The sequence below is a fragment of the Phoenix dactylifera genome, chromosome 4, assembly GCF_009389715.1.
Source record: "Phoenix dactylifera cultivar Barhee BC4 chromosome 4, palm_55x_up_171113_PBpolish2nd_filt_p, whole genome shotgun sequence".
Classification (NCBI taxonomy): Eukaryota; Viridiplantae; Streptophyta; class Magnoliopsida; order Arecales; family Arecaceae; genus Phoenix; species Phoenix dactylifera.
In genome coordinates this window covers 21,340,391-21,358,459 of record NC_052395.1, presented here as the reverse complement: position 1 = coordinate 21,358,459, position 18,069 = coordinate 21,340,391, and the positions used below count along the sequence as shown (strand labels likewise).

General features: G+C 41.3%; 2 protein-coding genes across 5 annotated transcripts in view; both read right to left on the bottom strand.

Annotated features, from left to right (window-relative positions):
* Positions 1-2,902: 2,902 nt before the first annotated feature.
* Positions 2,903-18,069, bottom strand: part of LOC103707157 (probable proteasome inhibitor) — a 72,277-nt gene continuing 57,110 nt past the window's right edge. Inside the window, exons 1-8 of one of the 3 annotated variants that reach the window (XM_008791542.4) lie at positions 7,005-7,222; positions 6,641-6,827; positions 6,411-6,542; positions 4,141-4,218; positions 4,022-4,053; positions 3,875-3,935; positions 3,695-3,772; positions 2,903-3,168 (exon numbers count right to left, since the gene is read on the bottom strand). In XM_008791542.4, coding sequence (XP_008789764.2) covers positions 3,093-3,168; positions 3,695-3,772; positions 3,875-3,935; positions 4,022-4,053; positions 4,141-4,218; positions 6,411-6,542; positions 6,641-6,827; positions 7,005-7,167 — 807 coding nt within the window. In that variant the 5' untranslated portion in view covers positions 7,168-7,222 and the 3' untranslated portion in view covers positions 2,903-3,092. Of the gene's footprint in view, positions 3,169-3,694; positions 3,773-3,874; positions 3,936-4,021; positions 4,054-4,140; positions 4,219-6,410; positions 6,543-6,640; positions 6,828-7,004; positions 7,223-18,069 lie in introns of those variants that run through there. The other 2 variants (XM_008791543.4, XM_039125836.1) reach the window with 2 other exon arrangements.
* LOC103707158 lies at positions 10,834-17,638 on the bottom strand. Of its 2 annotated transcripts, XM_026804682.2 has the most exons (2): positions 16,885-17,638; positions 10,834-11,174 (listed from the first exon to the last, which is right to left on the bottom strand). In XM_026804682.2, exons 1-2 carry the CDS (start codon positions 17,524-17,526, stop codon positions 11,019-11,021), a joined length of 798 nt encoding a protein of 265 aa, XP_026660483.2. In that variant the 5' UTR covers positions 17,527-17,638; the 3' UTR covers positions 10,834-11,018. The 2 variants fall into 2 exon arrangements, with proteins under 2 accessions (XP_026660483.2, XP_008789767.1); XM_008791545.3 differs by lacking the exon at positions 10,834-11,174 and having other exon boundaries at positions 16,691-17,638.

The window sequence follows — 18,069 nt, the reverse complement described above, 5'->3', positions numbered from 1 at the left end:
GCTCCGGGAAGCTCCGCGGCAGGCGCTTGTCCAGGGAGAAGGTGAGTCTGCCCTTTCGGAAGCCACGCTTCAGGGCTGAAAGAGCCACCTCCTGGCTCAGGTTCCGGACTTCAAGCGTAGCCTTGTTGAAGCGGGTAAGATAATCCCGCAAGCTTTCTCCCTCGTTTTGCCGGACATCGAAGAGGGAGTCGGAGACCAGTCGCCGCCGGCTACTGACGGCGAAATGGGTGATGAAGAGGCGAGTAAACTGGTCGAAGGACTGGATTGAGTTAGCCTCCAAGCCGGCGAACCACGCCCTTGCCGGGCCACGGAGGGTCGCCGGGAAGGCCTTGCAGAGGAGAGGATCTGATGCTCCGTGGAGGAGCATAAGAGTCCTGAAACTCTCGACGTGATCTCGCGGGTCCGCCGCCCCGTCGTAGGGCTCGATCGCCGGCATTTTGAACCCCGGCGGATTTGGGGTCCGCAGGATCCTCGAGGCAAGCGCCGGCTGGGAGGAAATCTCCAAGTCGGCGAAGGGATCTTTGGAGTGGCCCTTCAGGACCTGGAGTTGCCTGTGGAGATCGTCCACCCGCCGGTCCAGGGAGCGCGACCGGTGGGTGGGAGACAAGGAGCGGCGTGAGGGGGGCCGACTGGAGTGCGGGCTCCTCGAGGACTGGGGGGTCTGGGAACGCGCCCGGGTCCGCCTCTCGTACCCCGCGCAGCTCCGATGAGAAGGTCCCGGTAGAATGGACCGTGCTCGGAAATCCTCCTCGCGCCGGCGCTCCTCCCCATGGGAGAGGAAGGAGCGCGGGTTGAGGAGGACCGGCGAGCGCTCGGGGAGCAGCGGCTCCTGAGCCCGCTGCGACGCCCGAGACACCACACCCTGCAGATTCTGCACTGCCTCCGCGAGGGTGCGAACCTGCTGGGCTAGCTGGTCGAACTGAGCAGCTTCGACCGTCTGAAGGGGAGGTGGGGCGGTGGAGTGTTGCTGAGAGTGTGTTGGGGACGCAGCAGCCCCCCGGCCGGAGGCGCGAGAGGCCCCGCGACCGGAAGCATTGGAAGCTCCACGACCACCTCGCCGTGCCATTACGATCGCTCTGAGATTCGGCCCTCCTTCTAGCGCCAACTGTTGCTGGTGGTCCAAACCGAGAACGATTGACACGGCGGTGTGAACGGGGTTCCGTTTGAGTTGCCTTGGTTGGAGTTGCTTGCGCTCCACCTTCCACCGAGAAACCTGCAAACAAGCCTCGCACCACCACGGGGGTGGTGATGGCCCTCCGACGGTCAAGTCAGAGGAGATTGGAGGAGAAGGAGAGATAATCGAAGCAAGTAAGAGAATGCTCTGGAAGTTCTTGCTTACCCTCCCCCTTCCCCCCCAGCCGCATATATATCTGGCTGGAGGGTTCTCTGGGGATTGGCCATCGTGTGGCACGATAGGGTCGCCACTGACAGGGCCGTTACAGAGCGTCGTGGGGCAGCGCTGGGTACGGCCATGGCAGGGCGTAGTGGAGCTCCGCTTTGTACGGCTGTTACAGGAGATCGTGGGGCAGCGCTGGGTACGGCCATGGCAGGGCGTAGTGGAGCTCCGCTTTGTACGGCTGTTACAGGAGATCGTGGGGCAGCGCCGGATACGGCCGTTACAGGGAGTAGTGGAGCAGAAGGCCGCGGCGTGCCTCAGGGGAACAGTCCGTCGTTGTCAAGCGGTATCCGACTTGGGGTCGGATTGCTGGAACAAGGGGCAGCCGACTCGGGGTCGGGCTGCGGAGCTGAAGATATCCGACTCGGGGTCGGATTGCTGGAACAAGGGGCAGCCGACTCGGGGTCGGGCTGCGGAGCTGAAGATATCCGACTCGGGGTCGGATTGCTGGAACAAGGGGCAGCTGTAGTCTTCCTGGGCGCGCGTGCCGGTCACGTGGGGCATGGTGGCTAAGTTCCCCCGTAACACATCGGCATTGGCTCGGAGGAATTCCACCAACCGGGCCCGAGCTCCCGGGTCGAGATTGGCGCCGACCCGGATCGACCTCCCTGGGCGACCTCCCGCAGACCCGAAGCGGCAATCCCAGAGCGGACAATACCTCGGGAGGGACGCAGATACTTTCCCTGCTCGGCCGGTGTGTGGGCTGGTGTCGGGGTTCCGACCCCACATCAGATGGCGCTAGAGGAAGGGCCCCGGCCACGCACAGACCTTCCCACTGAGGGGGCTGTGTTGTGGGATGGGGTTCCCAGTTTAGTCCCACATCGGCTAATCAGCGGAAAGGTCTGTGCCTTATAATGAGGAGGCCTAAAACCTTTCCTCACGAGGCGCCTTTTATAGGACAAAACTGTGAGGGTAGGGGGCAACCTCCGCGGACCCCCGCGCCGTCAGGGCTCGGGACTGTCATTGGGACTGTCATTGGGCTCCGGCCCTGGGCGACCTCCCGCAGACCCGAAGCGGCAATCCCAGAGCGGACAATACCTCGAGAGGGACGCAGATACTTTCCCTGCTCGGCCGGTGTGTGGGCTGGTGTCGGGGTTCCGACCCCACATCACATAGCATTTGGCAGACAGATCTTGGTTGAGTAGGTGCGGCTCAATGTATTTGGAAGTCTAAGACGAAGAAACTTTTTTTTAAAAAAAATAATAATTTTTTTTAATAAGTACAAATTATTTTAAAAATTTTATTTAAAAATAATTCGCCTAGTTTTTTGAGATCCAAAATTACTAATTAAATTTTTGTACTTAAAATTTATTAAAATACTATTTTCAATCGATAATATAACTAATCCATTTAATCTTTCTTGTGACATAATTGACAGAAAATAAAATTTTATTAACTTTAATTTTGATTGTCGAACACACTCTCTCTCTCTCCTCCATTCTTCGATTCTCACATGGGCGACGAGCACATATAATACGACGCGGTTTCACTTGTTAGCTTCTCTCATCTCTTAAATTACCAAAATTTAATAATAAGAAAACTCAAACAATCATAGAAGTTGAGTAGACACACAAAAGATGAAGCATCAATTGACTTAAATTACCAAATATTCATAACCAACATCTGATCTATAAACCGTGGGGGATGGGATTCAGTACTTCAAGTCTTCAACCAAATGACATCCCAGCTGCATTAACTATTCACAGCTCCATTCCAACTTTATTTGCGGTGGGCAGTGGGCCTTCTTTGGGCTCCCAGGTTGTTGCGGCTGCCTGTAAAAAATCACCATAAGAAGATGAGCACATAAGGTATAGACTCACGAACGAAAGCAGCACAACCAACATTTAGTCAAATGACATTGGGATTTTGCAACAAGTGAATTTAACAGCTTAATAAACCTAAATATCCTTAAGGCCCAATTTGATCAGCACCTCCTGAATGGATACGAGCTCTCTTTCACAAGCGACAATGGGTATTTTCCTCAGAGTTGTATCCAAGTTCCAACCAGGGCAGCCTTGTGGAACCATGAATAGTAACTTCTGATAACTAAAGAGTTTCAGGAGAAGAAATGGATTACCCGTGCCACTTTGAGGGCTCTTTAAAAAATCTTGTGATTGCAAGCCCTTGTCTTTATTCCGAAATGAATGATGCTTTCTTTTTAGAATTTAAGGAATAAGGTGCTTGTTTAGTATCTTCAACAATGATTTCAACTATAAGCATATCAACAACCCCTTGCTGTTCCTATTGGTTTTTCTACACTTGCTAGAGCATCTAATTACAGAAAGGCTACAATCATACCTTGCAAAATGACCAGGCACGAAACCTGGGACACCAGGAGGACCATATGGATCAAAGTGAGCACCCGGTGGCACACCGCTGTTTTAATAGTATATGATTAGAGTTTTAGTTCGACAAGCAGAGAAATGAAAGTGAAAAATATTTGTTTTCTTTTGACAAGGAAAGAGATAGTGTACTCACGGAAGTCCACCAAAAGAACCAGAAAATTCACCAGAACCAAACCAGCGTGGATCATTTGGCCCTGCGTCATTAGAGCAAAAACTAAGCAACATTGGAGAAAAAAAGTCTACTAATAAATGGCCTTTTAAAAAAAATTAGATAACATACCTACGAGCATGTCACCACCCACACTAGAGGACCTGGGAAAAACACAAATTGATGGCTAAATATCCAAAGCCAAGTTACAAGACTACAAAATGATCATAGTGGGACTGGGGAGAAAAAACCTCTCAGGATAGAAGCCACTGCCAGGCCCAGAAAAAGCATCATTACATACAAACGGTGGAACAGGAGGATATACAATACTATGCACAAAAAAACAAATGAACAAAAAAATGGACGACTTAGAATCTAAAAGTTATTCAAGCATCAGATAGGTCAATGCATGTGTTAAACTAACCAACAGAAAAGGAGAAATTACTTCCAAAAAAAAACATGAATCAACAAAATGTGGATGCCCTGTATAGGATGAAACCAGGTGCAAATTGAAGATGTGACACACATTTAAGGCATCATCAGATAATTGTATTTGCAGGCAAACCACCATCACAAACTACTTTACCTAATTGTGTTTTGCAGTTAGTTGTTAAGTTCACCAAAACCCAAGTGTATTTGCGAAAAAATAAAAAAGATTTTTACATATGCATATCAAGTTAGGCTACACATATTATTTTAACACCTTAAAAAAAGGAGTTAATGATTTTTAAATAAATGATGGACTATCCAAATTAAAGATCCAACCTAATGAACACGAACTACACTACAACAAATGCCTAGAAACCAAAATTCTTTGGTAGTCTCTAACCTAGCATCAAGTTGGTTCAAAAATGAATGATATCAATTGTGCTAGTATTGCAAAATACATGATAGGGCACATAACTTTAAAACCCACATTACGGATCATGATCTACAAATCTGAGAACACGGGTAGATTTAAATTCACCAGGTTTTGACGATTAAATCATAATAAAGCACAATATCATGCAACTAAAATCACCCATTTAGACACGTACTTGATGGTTATGTTAGAGACCATAAAAAAACCATGAATTTTGGTTTCTAGGCATTTTTTAGTATAGACCATGTTCAACAGTTTGGATCTTCAATCAAATACTCAATGATTGATTTTTAACCATTAACTCCTTTTATAAAGTGTTAAGGTGTGAATTCCACCTCTATGCATATTTGATAATCTGCAATACTAACGTCCAAATAATGGACCCAGTATTTTCAAGAAACCACATATGCTCAATGCCCAAAACCCAAATATTTTAATGCAAAAAAAAAATCTTGAAAATATAAGACTTCACAATGTGTATAGCTCCCCCCCCCCCCCCCCCCACAAGAAAAAAAACCCTGCATACTAATTACTCAAATTAAGGGCCAAATATTTTCAAGAAAAAAAGCTCTCTGCCTGACTCCTCTTCTCCCTTGTGCACATCCATCATTACCAATTCAAAGCAGCCTTTTCCTCCAATCTAGGATTTCCCAGTTTTCTGTTTTGAATAATTTCTTGTGACACACCAAAACCACGCATTTCTTTTGAAAGAAGAAAGACTACCACGATGAACATGAATTAGGCTTAACGCCTTTCTTCCCACCCAAGAGCAACCATACTGAGAAAATCCTACATATAGATTAGTGTTCTGTCAAAGGCAGAGCAACAACATGACTTCCCAGGCTAATATCTAGGAAGGTGTCTAGGTACTTAATAACTGCACGGTGCTCTAGTTGTCACATTTATTCTTTATGTATTGTAAGCTGTTTTTCAGAAAAACTACAAATATATTCTCCCTTATTGATAGATAAGCTTCCCACAGCCTGGAGAATATAACTTAAATAGTTGGTGACCTTGTTTCTGATACACTTTCCACAAACTCAATATATGTTTGTAATTATTTAAATCTATCTAGAAGTGAGGTTTAAGTTGCAATATCTGTATATAGACTTAATAAATTATCAAGTAAATTTTTAATTTAGCATCCTACTTAGGCCTTTGAAAGTTTACTGTCAAGGATCTCCTAGAAAGATAAAATCATCACTCAGTATCTAGCGCTTCACAGTACAGATTTAATGTTAGACAATAAACAGAGAGCACAAGCATATCAAAATAAGGATATACAAACTGTGTAGGCTCTAAAGGTTTCACGGCCTAAGACCAGAGTAGCCAGTCTGACAACCTTGATCATTAGACTGGCCCCTCATGTTGCATGGATCAGAATGTTAGGCAATGAATAAGGTGATCTAGCATCAGCTAGAGATGGTCTTGATAAAGAGACGTACAGGATGGATGTCAACATGTAAAACAAACATGCTTCCTGATTAGAAATTTTGGTGTTGGATACAGATAATAGTGAAATAAGATCTTTGAAGCAAGCTATAAAGATCGTATTTTCGCCAGCTATCTAACAAATGAAACCTACTCCGAAATGAGAAAGTACCACAAACATGGGCGAGGGTAGAAAAGAATAGTACAGAGGCAATTTCATTCACAAACCTGCTCCCAACCTTGGGTTCCAATTTGGCCAAGATACCAAAATTCAAATTCTTGACGAGGCCCTTCATATCCTTGTACAACTCCCCATAATGATTCACCTGATTCCCATCATCAGACAGGTAATCATTCACCCTTCAAATATGTTGCAACCAAACAAAATTAAAAATCCGACCCAGAAACCAAACAAGTCATAATCCTTAAGAGTTGAAAATCTTAAAAAAAATTAATACTTGACTTGGAGGTTGAATGGTTCCTTCTGCTCCCCCTCAAGCTTCAAGCCATAAATCGCAAGGAAATCTCCGATCACCAGGCACCTCACCAAGACATTCTTTTTCTGACCCTTCTCGGTCTTGGAGTACAAGAAACCATAGCTGCCCTCCAGCTCGTTCCACCCCTCGATCCCCACCTCTTTCCTACCTAAAATTCAAAAAAAAAATAAAAAATTATTTTTTTTGGGTTCAAGATTCTAGTTAAGTTGAACGGGATCGAAGGACCTTGTTTCCCAATTTCCTATTTTTTTTTAAAAAAAAAGAAACACGATTTTTCGGTTCAAGAGTCAAGCTTTAAGAAGTATGGGATCAAAGAGAGACGCACCGATCGGAGGACTATAGGATAAGGCGTTCTTGCCGGTGGCGGTGAGGAAGAAGCCAGCGGAGAGGAAAGAGGCATGGACGGCGAAGGCGATCTTGTCGTGGGGGTTACGGAAGGATGGGCGGGAATTTCTGATGACCATCGTTACCACAGTCGCCGTAGCCATCTCTTCGTTCCTGCTCTGGGTTTCGATGATCCCCTTTTCTAGGATTCTTGGAGGGTGGACGCGTTTTCAGCACGTGTGCAAGACGTGATGGGTATAATAGGAAGGTAGTCTTCTAATAGATGGTTGCGATCTCATCCGATATGTTCGCCCTTGGGAAAAGCTGACGGGCGGAAAGAAAAAATATTCTTATTAGAGGTTTGGGCCGTCAGCTCCTAAAATAATGAATGTAGGGGCTGTAGGAGTTGTAGGTAAAGGTACAAATCGATGGGACTGGGTCACGAGTAGCCCGATTCAATCTAGTTTCTTAATTAAATTTTACTTTTGGACTCCGATTCAATCCACGATCGAATTGGATCGGGCCTATCGTTATAATTTTGATCCAACAAATAATTCGGGTTGGATCCACCGCCATAATTTTTGACCCAACGGGTCATTCAAATCAAGTCGGATCTATGTATAACCTGCATCCAACCCGAAAAATTTGGATCTAGGCTGGGTTCGGTTCTGGTAAACCCATTTATGCCATCCAAACTTGACTGCGCTCCTGTGAGCTGCTACGACCTATGGGCCTAAATAATTATATCGATTCTGATCGAGTCGGGTTGAGTCGTAGGATTGAAAATCCAAAATTACCTAAGTTTTAAATGGGTCGAATCGGGTCTGAATTCAGTAAACCCAGATTCATTCGATCTAGAAAATAGAATGGGTCTAATTTTAGGATCCGACCCGACTCCATGGATTCTCCAAAATGGGTCGGGTCGGATCTAAGCAAGTTAGATTAGGTCGTCATGAGTCAACCCGACCTATTTGCAGATTTAGTTGTAAGGTTGTGGTTCTGTCGGTTTTCCATACAACGCTAACTAATATCTCTCTTCAAAGTCTGATCATCTGGGGTTCAGTTAACTTCGCGTTTGAGTGTAAATTGTATAAATCTATTATCTTCTTATAGATGTTAGCATGCCCTACTTTTATATAAGCATATGTGTCTGCTGTAAGTTTCAAGGAGCATGCAGCGCGTTCCTTCTAAGAAAGGCTTTTCTTAATCAGGGGAAAAACACATGAATAAAAAAAATCAAGCATCTCTGCATTAAATTTCAATTAAGTGTTTTAATATGGGCATCAATAAAAAAAAGAGAAATATTTTGATGCAGCTTTTAATTTTAAAATCAAACGGGGATACAATTGGCTTCTATATGAAGAGTTTCTTTTCTTTTCGTTACGTAAAGAGTTTCATTGCTTTCAATATCACCACTCAATTTACCAACTAACACAGCGGCAAACTCTACTCCAGATTGATCGGTCTCTATGGTGGATTCTAAGATTTACGGGATAGGTTGTTGCTCAATAAAGCCATCCTCTTTTCCAAATGTTATTTGGCCTCCATTTAATCAAAGAATAAACATGAAGTGCAGCACAAAAACCTATTTGATAATAAATGGAGCTAATGTCCAGTAGGAGCTGCTATTCGGGGGTGGGCTTGTCCCTTCCTCCCCCCTTCTCTTTTTCCTAAGCAAAAAAATAAAATAAAATAAATAAATAAATAAATAAATAAATGGAGCTAATCCTCGTTGATGAAAAAAAAACCTCAATAATATTTTTTGGATAGCTTTTTTGGGTGAGGACATAATATCTATGGCATTTTGGTGGCAGATCTGGAAGGGAGAAATAGAAGAATATGCTCATTTAATTGATCTTAAAATGAATTTATAGATTTTCCGTTTTTTTTCAAACAATAGAAAAAAAATAGCTTTCTTTACATGGCACTACAAAGGAAATCGGTTTTCTAACTAGTAAACTCGAAAAAGAAAAGGTTTTATGTAGTGAAATTTATTATGCCTACTGCGATCATTTCGCAAAACATGTAGGATATATGTCCTCATGCCAAAAGATAATCCATTTAGTTATCTAATTAGTCATACAATAACTCCATAAACATTTCTTACAAAAAGCCCGTAAACAATTCACCTCTCTATCTCTAGTAGTATAAAAGGTGGTATTAGCAGTCAAATTAGAAAGCAAAGCAGTCCAATTTTTAGTACCGGAACACCGAGTTGCTAAAATATGTAGAAGAAAAAGAAAACTGATGAAACCACCTTCAAATAAAGAACTTTTGTTTTTTAGAAGAATAACCAAAGAAAATATAAAATTTCACTATGTATAGCTATAATTCATACTTATAACCTACAACATTGAGTGGTAATAATTTGTTCAAACAACGCCAGTATTCATATATAAAAAAAGCTCCGAAATCTCAGTATTTACTCTCTTCAACTCTTTGCCTAGTGACACGAATATAGCAGAAAACCGCTGCAAAAATTGTAGTTGCAACCCACCAAGTATAATTTCTCCACCAGCAATCGACTTATCAAATGCCCTGTGATGCTTTCGATTTCGTAAATTTTCTGGCGCACCCGCAAGTCCTACCTCTGAATCATTTAAAGACAAACCGGAGGAAGGGGGCTTGGCCGCAGAGGAGCCAGTGAGCTCGACGGCATCAACTCAAACTACCACCGAAAAAGGCCGAGCCATTGCAACAGTGGCAAAGATAACAGCAACAACCAATAGAAGGAGCATCAAGCGAGCCATGAATAGAGATATGATTGACCCAGAAGACTTTGATAAGAGAGAGTGAAGAGTTTCTGGAGGCGTCTCTACTCCGGTTTGGGGACTTTACTTGATGAGAATGAAGCTCCTGGACTGAAAGGAGGCTATGGTGTGAGACAAGTTTGTGGCCTTTATAAGGTCAGATTGCTGGCTATTAGGTAAACTTTTTTATTTAATATATCTGAAGCTTTCCACAGCAGCGCTCATATCATTTTGTAATGTTTGGGTTCCATAGTTCCATTCTAATTCTATTTTGATGGGTGTAAGAGTCCTGGACCTTGGTAGGTTGGTTACTTATATTGCTGATATTTAACCCTCCCACAGAAGAGCTCGTTTTGTCACTCTCCTGAGTTTGATTTGTTAGGGTTGCATTTGTGCTGGAGGGGAGACGAGAAGCAAATAGCTATGCTAGTTGCTACCAAGTCGTCCTTGCCAACTCTTTATTCTATGCTCCAGAATCTTACACGCTATGAATGGTGCTAACTTAATATTTTTTTAAAAAGTACTTTACTTTTTGATTGAAATTAATTACTTTTAGACAGGAGGCGCTGGGCTAATTCGCCCTTCAAACTAAAACCACAGCATCCACAGAAGTTCAGGGTTTTGCATTAGACTGTCAACTTTCCATATGAAGTTTGTCTAAAATACTCTTTTAAAGATGTCGGCAAACATAATACTATTCCTTGGTACTATCCCTGGATTTTTCTAGGTAATGGGTAGCTAAAAATGTGATGTAGTTCTGAAAAATATTAGTTCTTCAGAGTTGCCTGTCAGATTTGGTGCTTATATGATTAGCAGATGAGAAGACGTTTGGGCCTTACCAGAACAATATCGGGCTTCTACAGCATAAATTCACGTTAAAGTACAAGATGTCGATAACGTTACTCTGCCAAACTTTCTTTGTCCTTTGCTCTGACTCCAAGGCCCATGATACAATCTGAGAAAGGAACCACGGTTTCGAGGCCTGTAACGACATCTTGTCGGAGCATCATTAAGGACAACTGCAAAGCAACAAAGCATCGCATCCAGAATATCACGCACTAGGGGGGCCACAAACGAAGATAAAAAAGCATAATCGCAGACTATAACATCTTCTTTCTGATGTTCCAAGGTATTTCAATTCTCTGCGAGAAAACTGAAATGTTGCTTATAGAAGAGATTGTTAAAGTTTGGACTTAATGATTCCGTCTGCATGTAATGATATTGCATGTTTCAGATATCTTTTGTGACTCTTATTGTATCTCATTTCAGCTCAATGAAGTGTTGATGGGCAACTTTGGCCTGACTTTCTCTAGGAAAAGAGGGGGGGGGGGGGGGGGGGGGGGGGAGAAAGGAGCACATAGCAGCATATTTGTGCATTGCAGTCTGACGCTTCTCACCTTCTTAGAATGATATCTCATAGCCTGAGGATAATTTGAATTCATTTTACAGAGTTAGAATTCTACTAACTTATTGTCCCTGATTTCAAAGCCTTCAGCCAGAGAGTAAAATACGGACGAACTCAAAAAAAAATAAAAAACTAACAAACAAAAAAGGAAATAGCACAGACAGTTCAAACCCACACTTCATGGCAGATAAATAGCCGAGCAATCATCATGTAATCTAATATAATTATGACCTCATTTAAGGAAAAAGTAGCTGGTGGCAGCAATCAAGAACGACAAGCTCAGCCAACCAGGAGGGTCCTTCTTCCAAAAGTAGCTAGAAGCAGTTCAACCAATTCAGAATTTCTGATGGTTTCTTTACGATCCTCACAACTCAAAACTAGAAGACAGTTTACAGATGGTTTGAAAATATTGATGTACTTCATTCTTGCTGAAAGCCATCTAAGTAATATTAAATTTTCCTGACGATGTTTCGATTTAATCCAACTATTTTCAGTAGCCCAATTTACCACATTAAATGAATTTCATAAGAAAAAAATCTTGAAAACTGATTGTTCTTTGTGGAGTTGTTGACTAGTAGATGAACCGGGTAATGTCAATTAAGCAAAAAAGCAGCAAAACTGATCAACTTGCAGTGAAAAAAAAAGACATGATCCTCATCTCCAGGTCATGGTGAAGGCTTGGCCAGCAAAATGGATCTCTTGGATTTGCCAACAATAATTAGTCATACAGGTTGCTTGCCAATTTGTTACGATAATCGAACTCTAAACTACCACAATGAACTCGAGTTGATTAAGAATTCCCCAGATTTGTTACTTCTGTTTTAGACTAATTGAAACAACAGGATATTACAATAATTAGAGAGGTTTGGCCATGTTAGGTCTTGATATTCCTTGTTTGCTTATGGTTCCATTGCTTGTAATAAAATGTTTTCAACGGGCCAAAGTTAGCTTCTGTTATAATGTGCTAATCACAATTAACAAGATTTATTTCAGTAAAATTTGCTTAGCAGTGGATGCTCTTTTGACAATTTCTATCCAGTCACATTTTCCAGCATAGGGAGGATCACTGGAACCTACAATTACCAATGTTTTCAACGGGCCAAAGTTAGCTTCAGTTCTAACAAGTCTTTCTCTGGCTTCAGCTGAACATCAGAAACCATAAGAAAAAGGTTTTACTAATACTTCCATCATATATTTCTTTTTTTCACCATGATATTCCTGGAGAATAAAGGTTTCTCCTCCTCTATTCTGTCATTTGACCTTAATTGAGTCAATAGTCTAACCCGCTCCATTTTGCTAGCAAAAAATTCAAAGATCTCCGCTACATTCCTCATTAATAGCCCAGTGTCTGGCTATCTTGGATACGATAATCACTGTCTTTCCTATTTCGATACATAATGATAATCACTGTCTTTCCTATTTTGATACATATGAAGCTTTACACCTACATTGCCAGATCACTAATGCTCTGAAATATTCCTAAACATAACCAGTCTCAATACTGTTCTAGATTCCACCAGAGTTGCTGGCATGCAGCAGGCAAGCACTCTCTCCATTTCATGCACCTTGTTTAAATTCTATTTACAAATCCTCATGATCTCTACATTAAAGATATATAGCATTGATTTCAGGAGTGCAGCCATCACCTTTGCCCCATCTTCATCAGCAGTCTCACAAAATTTGCTATGTCAAAACCTTCATTAACATTTGACTTCTATCCTCAAAATTCCATTATAGCTTTGACTCATTATTGTCTCTCATCAAACAGGGCCACATCCCCAAAAAAATATGCATCAAGGAGTTTCTTCTAGAAATCAGTTTGCTTTCAATAAGCATCACTAATAACAGAATATCACTTAAAGTCTACTATCAGCTGCCTCGCTTTTCAAGGCCTTACAGTGCATTGAAGATTATAATAAATCTACAACAATGTTCAATTATCGATATGGAAAAAACTGCCACCTGAACTACATAATAGTACTCCTGCATGACTTTTACCTTGTGTGATTAAACACCAACATCCATCCTGATCTGATTAATATATTCCTTTCTTTCAAGTGCTTTTTGTATCATCCAAACCAAGAATCAAAAGAAAATCAAGTTGTAAATAGGTATGAAGATTTGAGGAAAAGTACTCGTCCTTGAAACAAATGACACTAACCACCATTACCTATCCTATATCAATCCTACTCAGAATGAATATAGAATTGCACAAACTAAACATATCTCTGGAATGGTTGCTTGATGCAAGAAATGTTCTCAAAAATTAGAGAATGATAACAACCAATAAAATACAATATTCCTTCTTAATGTTTTTGAAGAAAGTTCCTATATGCCTGCTCGAGTTTTTTGTTTCTAGAGATAAGGTTATGGATCATCAGAACAAGAGAATGCTTTTCCTTTACAAATCAATAATACCTTCATTAGTACTAGTGTTATATCAGCAATAAGGATCTGTCTCTAAAGCAATAAGAGGTAATTCCTACACATGCAAATCGGTCAACAGAATGGAATCAGCTGACAAACTGGCACCAAATTTAAATGCAAATAAGAGAAGAACAATCAGACAACAAAATGTAAGATTTAATGTCTTGTTCTTCAGGTCACATTAAAGATGTTATAAAGGCCGCAGACTACCTGTCAAATTCAGCTACAACCCTCACTGCACCTAGACTTTGGTTCCATGACTTCCATTCCTACACTCATTCAACTTGCTTCTTTGGTTGCAACTGGGGGGTCAGCACCCCCATCCCATAAATGGTTTTTTAATCAATGGAAGTAAAAGATCCGAATAACCTGAATGGATTCACATGGATCAGATTTTGGACATCTAAGTTAGTAAAAGGCACATCGTTTCATGGTGGGAAAAAAAAAATGGAGGTCAATAACTATACATGTACTAAACCAATATGTATTTATTTTCATTCAGAATGAGCAACCTATTGCTGCAAGACATCTGCCAATAACTGAGCTTAACAATAACAAAACTTGGATTTAAGGAATTTAAACAGAACCCTAGATTGCAACTTTATCCTTCGAAAGGTTTCCTGACATTGTAAATATTCAAACCACATGGAGATTTTGGAACAGAGATGTATTTGGTCAGTACATTTCAAATGAATATAGAATTGCACAAACTAAACAATAGCTCTGGAATGGTTGCTTGATGCGAGAAGTGTTCTCAAAATTTATAGACAGGTTTTTCATTTACATTAAGCACTGACAACCTTCTAAACAGAAATGCGTGAGATCAGTTGGATCGACGAAGTACCAAGACAGTATTTAGGACTAGAAGCGGGCTTTACTATGACTAACCAAGGATTTAGGTTGAGGATTGATCCAAGAAGATATAGGAGTTGCCATAGTGGGGTTGTATAGTGGCTAAGGACTTAACAGTCAGAAAAAGAAATGCTCAAGGAGATAAAGCAAAGGGTGACAGAAGGTGGTTGGCTGGTTTGCAAGGAACAGAAACAGATGACCATGCAGTTTAATATCCTTATGTCAGCTTCATATATTTGTGTACAAAACATCAGCAGGAGAAGAAAAGAAAACAAATAGTGGTTTTGTTATCACACCAAATTAGAGATGATAAAGTGGAAAGCAATATGATGCTTTGATATTTTTATGCCAGTCAAACTAGACTGCAGGCTTTGTCCTCCTCTTGGTAATTAACAACTTCTGTTTAAGTCTCATAAACTGTAAATGACGTAACCACAACCAATAAACTTTGTCTCAAACATTCAAAATTGCCTTTATGAGTTTCCTTCTCTATTTATCCATCCTAAGGGGTTACACCCCTGAACTTACAAGTCAGAAAACTCATCTAAATTCATATGACTTTGGGCCTGTTTTCTACTGATGTTTTTGTGCTTTTGTTTTCATATAAATTAGTGTAAAACATCATGGAGATTGATGTTGTAGGCAGCATTTGCAAGGATTTATTTCATTACTACTTTTAGTTCACCTTTTCTGGAAAATGGCAAATCTTTGCTGTCAAAAGCTCTAAAGATATTACAAGCAATTTCAAGAACAAAAAGGTTTTGCAGTCCATGGTTTTTCAGTTTAATTCAAATTTATACTAGGACTTTTGAAAACAGAACCAATACCAAACGGGTGCTAGAAAAGTCAGATTTACTCGAAGAAACTAACAAATTCAATCCTATCAACATGTGATCCTCTGACCCATCAAGCTCGCAGAACATTTAGATACAACGCCCAGCTTAAACTTTTTAATCCTCTTTAACTTAGTGATAAATTGTTGTATGAGGGACTTTAAGAAACTGAGGAGCCAGCTACGAAAATATAAGACACTTGGTAGATTGGAAACCTACCTAACTAATTATGCAACCTAAGATCATGCAATCAGAGAATGCCTTTGTAGGGTTCCTTGAGACTTTGAGTTTCCAAATTAAACTGCACAAATTTGGGGAACAGCAGAATGAAAATAGAAGCCGGAGCATATGAGTCAATACTGATAGATAGCGGAAAAGTTTCGTAACAATTTTATTATAGGTAATTAGAGAATGATAATAAGCAATAAAATACATATATTCCTTATTAATGTTTTTGAAAAAAGTTCCTATATGCCTGATCGAGTTTTTTGTTTCTAGAGATAAGGTTATGGAACATCAGAACAAGAGAATGCTTTTCCTTTACAAATCAATAATACCTTTGTTAGTACTAGTGTTATATCAGCAATAAGGATCTTTCTCTAAAGCAATAAGAGGTAACTCCTACACATGCAAATCGGTCAACAGAATGGAATCAGCTGACAAACTGGCACCAAATTTAAATGCAAAATAAGAGAAGAACAATCAGACAACAAAATGTCAGATTTAATGTCTGGTTCTTCAGGTCACATTAAAGATGTTATAGAGGCCGCAGACTACCTGTCAAATTCAGCTACAACCCTCACTGCACCTAGTCTTTGGTTCCATGACTTCCATTCCTACACTCATTCAACTTGCTTCTTAGGTTGCAACATGGGGGTCAGCACCCCCTTCCCATAAATGGTTTTTTAATCAATGGAAGTAAAAGATCTGAATAACCTGAATGGATTCACATGGATCAGATTTTGGACATCTAAGTTAGTAAAAGGCACATCGTTTCATGGTGGGAAAAAAAATGGAGGTCAATAACTATACATGTACTAAACCAATACGTATTTATTTTCATTCAGAATGAGTAACCTATTGCTGCAAGACATCTGCCAATAACTGAGCTTAACAATAACAAAACTTGGATTTAAGGAATTTAAACAGAACCCTAGATTGCAACTTTATCCTTCAAAAGGTTTCCTGACATTGTAAATAATCAAACCACATGGAGATTTTGGAACAGAGATGTATTTGGTTAGTACATTTCAAATGCATTAAAAACTGATAAACTGCCTCAGAAGAATATTTCAGAGATGAACCTACGTCAAATATCCGCTTCAACCTGAGAAATCGACCTCTGACCTTCCTTCCCAAGAATTCTTTGAAAAATGTAGGCATTTGATTCGATGGCATACAGCAGAATTAAGCAGGTAACTTTCAGAATTAAAATCAACACTTCAATTAAATCTAAAACGAAAGAAATAAATCAATGAGAATTATACAGATACAAACACATCATGTTCAAAAATAATAATAATAAAGTGATTTCAGGTATCAAGATGGGGGTTTTCCGTTATTTTTCATTATAATCAGAGTCATTTCAGATCCAAGGAAGGTGACATTCCTAACCTCCAAGAGACTCGACCTCCGGAACAAAGCCCTAATTTCGTCCACCTCCTTTGGGAAGCAGCGATCCACGGCGAGGACGGTGGCGCCGCCACGGCGGACGGTGCGCTCGAGCTCGGTGACGAAGCGGGTCGGGAAGAGCGCCCCGGCGAGGCCGGCGCTGAAGCCGAGATCGAAGACGCTGTCGAAGAAGGGGAGGTTGTGGGGGTCGGATCGGCTGACGAGCGGAGGGAAGTCGACGAGATCGACGGCGGTGACTTCGGCAACGCCGGACTCCTGGAGGGCAGCGACCTCGTGGCCGGCGCCGGCGGAGACGCAGAGGACGTGGGAGGCGTTGGAGAGGAGGCCGAGGGGGCGGAAGAGGGCGGCGAAGGCGTCGACGCGGCGGCGCCAGGCGCGGGAGGAGCGGAGCTTGGCGAAACGCTTCTCGGGGGTGATGTGGTCGCGGGCGGCGAAGTCGCAGGATGTCTTGGGGAAAGGGGAGAGTGTTAGGGTGAGGGCCTGGCGGTGGCGACCGTAGGCGGCGCCGCCGGAGGGGGCGCAGGAGAGGGAGTTGTGGTAGTAGAGGTGGAGGAGGGAGACGGTGGCGATGGTGGCGAAGGCCAGCGACACGCGGTTCAGAAGTCGCCGGACATTTCTATCCATCTGGGGAAGGCAGAAGTTACCCGAAATTGGATGCCAAGAAGGAGAGAGTTCCCATTCCTCTTCTTCTTGTTTTGCGATTATAATCCAAGAATCACTTGATTTTGCAACGAGCACATCTATCGTCGGTGCGGACGGCGATACATATAAATATATATTCATATTAAAAATATAGATATAATGTGTATATATAAATAAAATGTACAGTATGCATAAAAATAGAAGGTATAAATAATTATTAATGTAATTAATTTGATAGAATGAAAATTCTACTGATTAGTCAGATACTTCTGTAGAAAAGTATCTAACAGAAATATAGAATTCTATTAATTCTATGGGACTGAAAGGAATGATGGAAGGAGATAAAAAGAAACGTGAGGGGAAAAAAATAAAAATGAAGTAATGAATAAAGCATAAAAATAAGTAAATTGAAAAACAGTAAGTAGAAGATAAAAAAAAAGTATGGATTCTAAATGAATAAATTCAACTTTGAAAGAGAATCTTTATGATTCTTGAAGAATGTGGGGCAAAACTCTTATATATCCA

Coding starts and splice junctions, on each gene's coding strand:
- LOC103707158 (XM_026804682.2), bottom strand. CDS start 17,526: ATGGATAGAAATGTCCGGCGACTTCTGAACCGCGTGTCGCTGGCCTTC. Junction 11,175..16,884: donor GGAGGTCGAGTCTCTTGGAG/GTTAGGAATGTC, acceptor AATTATCCTCAG/GCTATGAGATATCATTCTAA.